Source organism: Macadamia integrifolia, unplaced genomic scaffold (assembly GCF_013358625.1).
Source record: "Macadamia integrifolia cultivar HAES 741 unplaced genomic scaffold, SCU_Mint_v3 scaffold275, whole genome shotgun sequence".
Classification (NCBI taxonomy): domain Eukaryota; kingdom Viridiplantae; phylum Streptophyta; class Magnoliopsida; order Proteales; family Proteaceae; genus Macadamia; species Macadamia integrifolia.
In genome coordinates this window covers 50847-61123 of record NW_024868933.1, presented here as the reverse complement: position 1 = coordinate 61123, position 10277 = coordinate 50847, and the positions used below count along the sequence as shown (strand labels likewise).

The 10277-nt window shown below is 35.4% G+C and overlaps 1 protein-coding gene across 1 annotated transcript; it reads left to right on the top strand.

Moving 5' to 3' along the window:
* Positions 1-7236: 7236 nt before the first annotated feature.
* Positions 7237-10022, top strand: LOC122067170 (WRKY transcription factor WRKY24-like). Its single transcript, XM_042631014.1, is given in 7 exon segments — positions 7237-7591; positions 7722-7910; positions 8069-8682; positions 8792-8953; positions 9390-9734; positions 9736-9787; positions 9789-10022. Coding segments are annotated over 7 exon segments (1749 nt in total). The 5' UTR covers positions 7237-7255; the 3' UTR covers positions 9840-10022.
* Positions 10023-10277: the final 255 nt, after the last annotated feature.

Genomic DNA, 10277 nt, shown 5'->3' with positions numbered 1-10277 from the left:
CTTGGTATGAGTCGTAAACTCGGATGTCCTAAGTTCAACTTCCACTGAGCACACCTTGGGTCACTCACACAAGAGTGTTTAGTGCTCTTCACTGCTTTCAGTGAAAGTTGACTGGTTCTCATTCAACCCCGATATGACCCGATTTGGTCAATATTGGCTCAAAGAATAGTCAGCCGCAGGCTTAGATACTAAAAAAAAAAAAAAAACAAATACCTCTGGGGTATTTAGCTACAAGACACAATTAGTGTACAAAATATACAACAAAATTTTATAATATAACATTATGTACAAGAAGATTCATGATGAAATAAAACTTAAAAATGTGCAAACCATAAACCCGTAGTGCATGGATGCATGGAAAACCCAAGAAGAATTCTGAAAATGCAAAGATAATCAAATATAATAAATAACCCTAGATACCATGATGAAAAATAAAGGAAAAAAAAAAATTTGAAATTCGTGCACGATAAAACATAATTGAAAATATGAAAATTCCCCTAGGGTAAGAAAACAATTAGGATTTATAGATATATATATATATATATATATTTGAAAATTCCTAAAAATGGGGAGAAAAAAGAAAAAAGAAAAAAAAGAAACACATTTAAACATAGAGCGATGGTGAAGACTCGATGGAAACATGTATTTTGAACATGCAGTTATGAAATCAATATAAGACCTAAGAATCATTGATATAGACACATAATTCAATGGCAAACATGAAACAAAAGAAAACCTCATACAAGAGAAATCATAAGTGGAATCAATGATGTATAAAACATGAAAAATATGCATGTAACATAAGGAATATCATGTGAAGTCCTAAAGCTAAACATAAGAAAACATAAAATAAATCATAAAAACCTATAGTCTATGCATGCATGAAATTATATAGGTGTGTTAACATATATTAAGAATGGTAACAAATCATGACATATCTAAATACAAATATTAAAAGGGATCATCATAACATTACTATGGAAAAGATAAAACTAAGGTTTAATGTGTAATATGAAATATACAACCCTAGAAAAAAAAAAAAAAAAATCATGAATATAGAAATTGTGGGTGTCACCTCTACCTAGAATGGTATATCACACCCTTGAGAAGCTATGCCAAAAACAAAGGTAAAGGAAGAATCTACTTTAACTAACAAAGGAAGGTGCAAGGGACCTTACCTACTTGAAGAACCTTGAATTAAAAAGGTAAAAAATGAGATCATTTCAATTAGAACTAGGTTCGGTCAGGTCCATCTAGGGTATGTTGGTCGTGGAACTTTTGAATGCCCATATATTAGGCTCTGTATGTGAAAGGGATAATTTTAAAGCCTTTTATCTTCGTATTTTAAATACTTTGATTTTGGAAATTGAGGGCAATACCGCTCAATGTGGACTATATGTAGTGTGGGTTCCTACTCAACAAAATAAAATCTTTCCCTAATAAAAGTAAAAAAATGAGATCATTTATTTTCCACACCACAAACTATGACAAAATTATTCCTCATTCCAACTTCCCATAAAATTTTTGGGATGGATAACTACTTCTCATCATATTTTTTCGTCCAAGGGTATTTCAATCATTTTATATGGATGATTTGTGAATGTGTCAAGGACCATGAGAGATTTCTCAAATATATATATATATATATATATATAAGGTCTCCAAGCCTTAAGGGATATAAATCATCTCAGAATAACTTATGCGATAACAAAATGAATCTTATATAGATAATTTTTTTTATATCCTCAATAATGTTAAATGTTATGGGAATATCAGTAGAGCTTCCGGCCAATAGGCCCAAGGCCGGAGCCTAGCATTGAATCTCATATGGGGGTGAGGGGGCGTAGCTCCCGCGGTATGGTTCGACCTGATTGACTACGACTCGATGGATTGATGCGCGACTTGGAGGAGTATCTAATGTACTATCGCCTTGTGGAGCATGTCTTTGGGGATTTTTGAAGCTAGGATTTCATGACAAGTTTTCTCGCCGCTGCTTGGGTGTAATCTCTTTTCTACATAGTGAAACATCTTCTTCTTCACCCGAGAACATGGCACACCATATCGGTGTGTGAACCTCGTTAAATCTCTGTGTTATGTGGACATGTTGGTTGTTTATTTCCGTATTTGTTGATGTTTGCTCTAACATATTCTTCTTCTTCTCCCCCTCCCCCTTTCCCTTTTTTATCTTAAGAATGAGAGGGGGGAGGGGTCTTATTTCTAGGTATGGGAAGTGGGAACTAGGAAGGCATCCACTTGTCCAATTTTTCCGATCTAGGTTCCATTGGAAGGGTCTTGACATGTTCGATCTAAAGTTGTGAGAATTATAGGCAGTAATTGGCAAAAAAAGTATTTAGGAGTAGTCCCAAATTTTAGGTTCAAATAGACAACAAATTAAGCAAAGAATGGCTAGATCAAATCATTGTTGCGCCATTTTTTGGGATATGGTTTATACTGATAAAACACATTGATTTATAAAGTTTAGGGCCAAACTTGGAAGATTCACAGGTCAAACTCAACCTATGGGAATTTTGGTCATTTTACCAAGTGAAACCCTAAAATTTTCCTAAACTGAGATTTCCAAGGAAAGGGTGACGAAGATGGGGTAAGTCGTAAGTTTGTTGATAGGGATGATGAATATTTCTTATTTACTAACTCATCAGCCTTATCCCTACTAAAAAGGGTCCGGTACATAGATCCTATTTTTCTAAGCAGTCCTATTCAAAGCCATAAAAGATTTCAATCCAAAGTTATACAAGTCCTTCTTCACCACTTTAGTTATTTTAGGTCTACCTTTAGCTCTTATGACTCATTTGATTTGCAATAAATCACTTCTCCATATTAGAGCATTCAAAGGCCTTCATTGCATATATCCACGCCATCTCAGATGAGTCTCTCGTTAGTTATCCTAATTAGGGGCATTGCCCAGATTTGCTCTTTTTTTTTTTTGTTTTTTACACATCCATCACAACATGCTCATTTCTACCACATTAATCTTGTTTGGACTTCACACATGTGGGAGTCTCATGCATCGGGTACGTCCATTTTTTTATTCAGCCCCATAACGCAATCGCTAGTCCTATAACCGTTTTATAGAATTTTTCTTTGCTTTGTAAAGGTATACATCAATAACAAAGTAATCATTTTATGATAATTTTTTATTATCAATTTTCACTTCACTCTCTTTGCTATTGTTACATAGGTTACACATTATGTGCTCTGTTTTTGTTCTACTTATCCTAAAACCTTTTGATTCTAGGATTAATTTTCATAAATTTAACTTTACATTTATCCCAACATTTATTGTTTTGTCCACAAAAAACAATATCATCTGTAAAAAGAATACACCATGGAATCTGATCCCTAATATTCTAGTCAACTCATCCATGATTAGTGCAAACAAATACAAGCATAGAGCCAAATATTGGAGTAATCCAATTGTTATTGGGAACTCATTACCTTGTCCCCTTGTTCGCATACGGGTCAATAGATCGTGATACATATCTTTAATTACGTCCAAATGTTTACTCAAAATATTTTTCTTCTCTAAATTTTGCTAAATTAATTCTCTAGCTAGAGACTCTATCATAGGCTTTTTCTAAATCAATAAAGACCATATGAAGATTTTTCTTATATGCTCTAAATCTTTCCATTAGTCTCCTAAGAAAATAGATAGCTTATGTGGTTGATTTTCCTGACATACAATCAAATTGGTTTTCGAAAATATTAGTTTCTTATCTTAGACAAGCTTCAATTGCTTTCTCCCAGAATTTCATAGAATGGCTCATGAGTTTAATTCCAATACAGTTATTATAATGTTGAATATTTTTTATATTTTTATAATCGGCACCACAATGCTTCTTCATTAGTCATCTAGAAATTTCCTTGTAATTAAAGTCTTATTAAATAATTTAGTTAGCCATGATAATCCACAAATTCCTAGACTCTTCCAAATCTATAATGGAATCAAGGGTTTCAATTATGAGTCGGGACGGTTTGTGGTATTTGGGATGGGTCTGTGCCAGTATCGGTACCGATGATCGATGTCCAGTACCGTCCCATTTAATTAACATGATTGGACGATACCGGTTCTGAAACAATTCTAGGCACCATAAATGATTGCTAACATGATAGTTCCATTATTAGTTTTGTAGATTTTTCATTATCATACGATCTAAGGTGTCCCATACTTTAGAAAGCTTATTAGAATACAAAATTATGATGAATTTCATGGTCTTTAAGATCATATATAAGCTTCTAAAAAATATCAACTAAGAATTAATGATAACCTAATAAACATGTCCTTTGTTGTTTTAGTGCTATCATCAAACAAATTTATAGCAACAAAACTAAAGGTCCATCAACTGAAACCTCCACATGAGAAAATATCACTCATATACATCACACTATGGCCATAAAACTTGAAAACGAGAACAAAAAATATATCTTTTGAAGAGGTACTGGCAGTTCCGGTTCCATTCAATACATAATTGGTATTGGTATCATTGGGATTCCAATCTCAGAACCGTCCCCCGTTCCATTTATTATTCGGTACCAAAATCAATACCATTTGGTGTATTAATGAGATGGTCATGTACCGGTTCCTAAACAATTCTAGGCACCGTAAGCATGATGGTTCCGTTATTAGTTTTGTGGATTTTTTATTCTCATGAGATCTAAAGTATCCCATACTTTAGAAAGCAAACAAAGCCGTGATGAATTTCATGGTATTAATTCTTCAAGCTCTCTAAGATCACATGTAAGCTTATAAAAAAACCAACTAAGAATTAATGATAACTAGATAAATAAGCCCAATGTTATTTTAATGTTATCACCAAACAAGTTTATAGCAACAAAACTAAATGTCCATCAACTGAAACCTCCACAAGAAAAAATACTATCCAAATACATCAAACTATAGGCTTAAAAACTTGAACAAGAGAACATGAAATATATCTTTTAGAAAGGTACTGACACTTCTGGTTCCATTCAATACCTAATCTATTTCGGTATTAGTACCATTGGGATTCCTGTCCCAAAACCGTCCTCCGTCCAACCGTCCTCCGTTTATTTATTATTTGGTACTAAGATCAAATTCCAGTAACATCCCATTTTCTAATGGGACAGTTTGGTTCGGTACCAGGTTTTAGTGGGATGGTTCTTAGATGGTTCTTCATTTTGGTTCCTAAATTGATACCCTTAAATGGGATACCATCTGAACTTACTAATTTACTTATTTTCATCTTTTCTGATACTTCTTTTATTTCAACCACCCTATTTCTCAATATATATCTAAGATATATAGGTCCTTGATTGTTATTATAAATTTCTAAAGTACTAGTATTATTTAATTTAGTAAATTATAGTAATATTTAGTCTACCTCTCTCTAATCTCCTCATTATGTATTAAAATATTATCATTTTAACTTTTAATACTCCTAATATAGTTGCAATATCAACTTTTCTTATGAAATAAAAAAATTTATATTTCTTAATAAAAAATATTATTTACTAATATATTTTCTAATTTAAGAAAGCAATTTATAGTGGTCAGCTACTTAGAACAATTGTTAGGAGGTCTTGGGTTTGAAACACTCACTCCACATCTAGTCCCCACCTCCTGTACCCCTTACTTCGCAATCCAAAAAAAAAAAAAAAAATTGTAAAATGGAAGCTTAAAAGGCAGACATGACACTTCTACGCTTATACACTAGTGGTGAAAGTTTGGCCCTAACAACCTGAACCTACCATGAACTCGAATAGGGCTTGGGCCAAGTTTTTTTACTCTAAGGGCGGGTTAGGGTTGAAAAACCTCAATCCTAGGTCAAGGTTGGGTCGGGCTCGAGTTGAAGCCTTAGCCCGGCCCAAAATTTAACCCTGAATTTTTATATTAAAATTTAGGATTCCTATTGGTATTTTATTTCTTTATAATTTTTTAATGTATAAGATATGAATGGCAAAAACATGTCAATCAAGGTTAATCCAACAATTGCAGAAGTCATGTCAACCCAACCCAAACTGGTCCTGATAGGGTCAATTAGGACTGGGTTGGGCTGTATAAACCCAGTAGGATTAGGCTTGAACATGAACCCAACAGAATTGAATTGGGCCTTGTTGAATTTTGAGGAACTAGAATTGGGTTAGAATTTTAAGAAACCCGTCAAACCCGGCCCTATTTCACCCCTCCTAGAGACTGGTGAGAGGCCCATCCTCTATGAAAAATAAAATTATCACCTTCATTGATGCTTTTATTAATACTAGCATTGGACCCACATTAATGTAGGCCATGCTACCTTCTAGAAACCCTAATCCTTGATCATCCAATGATAATAAACACATGGATAATAATGTATTAATTGCAATGTTCTTTTCTATGTAAAATATTAATGGGAAAATTACTTGATTACCCACTTATGGGTTTCCCTTTACAAAATTACCCACCAAAAGTTTCAGTTAACAAAAATACCCAAAATTAGATTTTCCTTTACAAAATTATCCATTTAAAGTTTAAGTTAACAAAAATACTCAAAATTGAGTTTGGGTTTACAAAACTACCCATTCAAATTTTCAGTAATAAAAAAATACATGATTATATGTGGGAGATGAATACTCACTATTTTAGGTAGTTTTGTAAATCTAAACCTAATTTTGGGTATTTTTATTAACTGAAACTTTCGGTGAATAATTTTGTAAATCCATACCCAATTTTAAGTATTTTTATTAATCAAAACTTTTTGTGGATAATTTTGTAAAAGAAACCCAAAATGGGTAATCTTATAATTTTCCCAATATTAGTTGGAGTGTACACCGCAAGGAGACAAGGCAGCATCCTTAGCCGCCGTTGATTGCTGAGTATTGAGTGCTGATGAGGAACACAGCCCTGGGCCCTACACCACAAACTCGGAAACAACTTTACCGCTTCCTCACGAAAATGCAGCTCCCCTTTGCCCTGACGTCTGCTCTCTTCTTCTAGATAAAACTCCCTCTTTAAATTACTTAATTACCCCTACAGTCTCACCAACTTTCCCCTACATTTCAAGATATTATTAGGCTAAAATAGTCATTTCATGCCAGATAGAGCCCGCCGCCTCTCCCTGACAGTCAAACCTCAACATTTGAATTTTCCACGGTCAAACCTCCTCTCACTTTCTGAGAAGATGCTTGCAAGACATGAACCTCTCTCTCTCCTCCTCTCTCCCTCCATATGTAATACAAGCTTCTCTCATTTCGTACCTTTATTACTCTCTCTCTCTCTCTCATGGCTTCTTCCACGGGTAGTTTAGAGACTTCAGCTAATTCACATCAAGCTTTCTCCTTTTCAACCTACTTCATGACTCCTCCTTCCTTCTCTGATCTTCTATCGGGTGATGATGACTCACAGACTCACAAGCGAGAACGAATTAACATGAGTCAAGGGTTCTCTGATCGTATCGCTGATCGAATTGGTGCTGGAGTCCCCAAATTCAAGTCTTTACCTCCTCCTTCTTTGCCTCTCTCCCCTCCTGCTCCTTCACCTTCTTCTTACTTTGCAATACCTCCTGGGTTAAGCCCAACTGACCTTTTGGACTCACCTGTCCTCCTTTCTGCTTCCACTGTAAGTTTTGATTCTTTGTTGAAAGTAGAATCATAGATTAATTTGTTTCCAATCATTTTTTGGATGATTGGGTTGATGGGTTTTCTTTGTTTTTGTGTTTGATTGACTAACTTGCTTGTTTTGATTGCAGATTCTTCCTTCTCCAACTACTGGAACTCTGCCTGCCCAGGGATTCAATTGGAAGAGTAGCTCTTTTAATTTCCAGCAAAGTGTGAAAAAGGAAGATGGAATTAACTCCAATTTCTCTTTCCAGCCCCAAACAGGATCAACTATGTCCTCTGGTTCGATTTTTCAGACTTCTGCAACATCATCTTCTATGGTATGCTGATTCTCTCTGTTTCTCCTCTTTCCAGTTCTGGGTCTCTTTTAATTTTGGCCTCACAGCTTCATAATCGATTCTGCTTTCGATACCATTTCTGGGTCTTTTCAATTTCGGTCTCAATGCTTGAAAATTGATTTTGGATTCAATGAAAACAGGTGGCAACCTTGAAAGGACAGCAACAAGCATGGAACCTGCAGGAAGCGAACAAGCAAACAGATTCAACGGCTGCAATGAAATCTGAATTCGCCCCAAACCAGAGCTTCTCTCCTGAGATTGCAACAATTCAAACTAATAATACCCAAGTCAGTGGTGGATTTCAATCTGATTACAATCAGTACCCTCAGAATACTCTTTCTATCAGAGAGCAGAGGAGGTCGGAAGATGGCTATAATTGGAGAAAGTATGGACAGAAACAGGTGAAAGGGAGTGAAAACCCACGTAGTTATTACAAGTGCACCTACCCAGATTGCCCAACCAAGAAGAAAGTGGAGAGGTCCTTAGATGGACAGATTACTGAGATAGTCTATAAGGGTACCCACAACCATCCCAAGCCTCTGTCCACAAGAAGGAATTCAGGTTCTTCAGTTCAAGCTTCTGCAGCCCCAACATCAGAAATACCTGATCAATCAGTCCTTACATATAGTGGAACACAAGCAGAGTCTGTTGTAACTCTAGAAAACTCTTCAATCTCTATTGGGGATGAAGATATAGACCAGAGTAAATCAGGTGGAGATGAATTTGATGAAGATGAACCTGAGGCTAAAAGATGGTAAGTAACAATTTTTATTAGTTTTCACAAAGTCTAATCTGATTGTTCATTTGTGTTCTGAACAAATTGTGTAATGGGTTTTTGATTTTCTGGTTCTTTATTTTTCCAGGAGGAAGGATGGTGAGCTTGAGGGTATCTCAGTTCCTGGAAACAGAACAGTGAGAGAACCAAGGGTTGTAGTTCAAACTACAAGTGATATTGATATTCTTGATGATGGGTACAGATGGAGGAAATATGGGCAGAAAGTAGTAAAGGGGAATCCTAACCCAAGGCAAGTAATCTTTTTAGCCTTCTATCTTTACCTAACATTTGAAAAGATCTTCACCTTTCAGTTTCTGTTTTGTTTTTCAACTGTTGTCTACCATAGGTAGTTCTTCAAATTGCTCAAACTTTAGGTTCTGTTTGGCTAATGTGAAATTGAGTGGAAAGCTGCAAAAAGTGATTGAATGAATTGTGAAGCATATGAGTCTAACTTCATAAGGGGTTTTGTTGTGGGTATGATGTCTTGTACTCCATTGCTTGCATAAGTGGGCTAATTCTGAGGGGTTGTTAAGATGCCTCGAGGGTTATATGGGTATTTCAATTAATTACTTATATAAGGAGTGGGCAATCTTGCTGAATCACGGAAATCTTCATGTTTGTATTGTGTGATTGTTTGTTTGTGATTTCCATTTTTTTCTGACCTGGGTTTTTACCTTGATGTGCAGAAGCTACTACAAGTGTACTCATGTGGGATGTCCAGTGAGGAAGCATGTAGAGAGAGCATCCCATGATCTGAGGGCAGTGATTACAACTTATGAGGGGAAACACAACCATGAAGTGCCGGCCGCGCGGGGTAGCGGCAACCACTCAGTCAATAGGCCCTTACCTGATAACAACAATAACAATTCAACAGTGGCTATAAGGCCTTTGGCCACAAGCAATGGCTTTAACCACAACTCAATGAATGCCCTTCGGAGCTTGAAGGTTCCGGCGACATCGGAAGGTCAAGCACCATTCACACTAGAGATGTTGCAGTGCCCAGGTAGCTTTGGATTCTCAGGGTTGGGAAACTCTGATGTCCTGCATGAGCCAACCACAGAACACACAATCTTTGTTCCCTAGAAGCCAAAGAAGAACCCAGGGATGAGATGTTTTTTGAGTCATTGCTATGCTGAAGGCAAAAACAAGAAAAAAAAAAATGTAAAACAATAAAGATACTGATTTGTTTGATTATTTAATTTTTTTTTTGGTATATTCCATAGTGACTGTTGTTGTAAAATTCAAATAGAGGTACAGATAATAATGTCATTTGTATGTTCAAAGATAAATCAATGACCCATAATTCTTTTCAGTTCTAATTTGATTTCAAAGTTCTTAAATTTTTCTTTACTTCATTTTATATTTTAATCAAAGTGGATGGAAAAGAAATTTTGGCTTTTGAACCTTTATGGAATTCTACAATTCCTCTTAGAAATTTTGATAATGTTGGGTATATGGGATTCTAGAATAAGGGATGTTAACGGATTGGATACGGACGAATTCGAATCGGATGTATTTGGATTTGAATATTTCTTGATCGGATTTGGATATTCCTAAACGAATATGGATTTTGA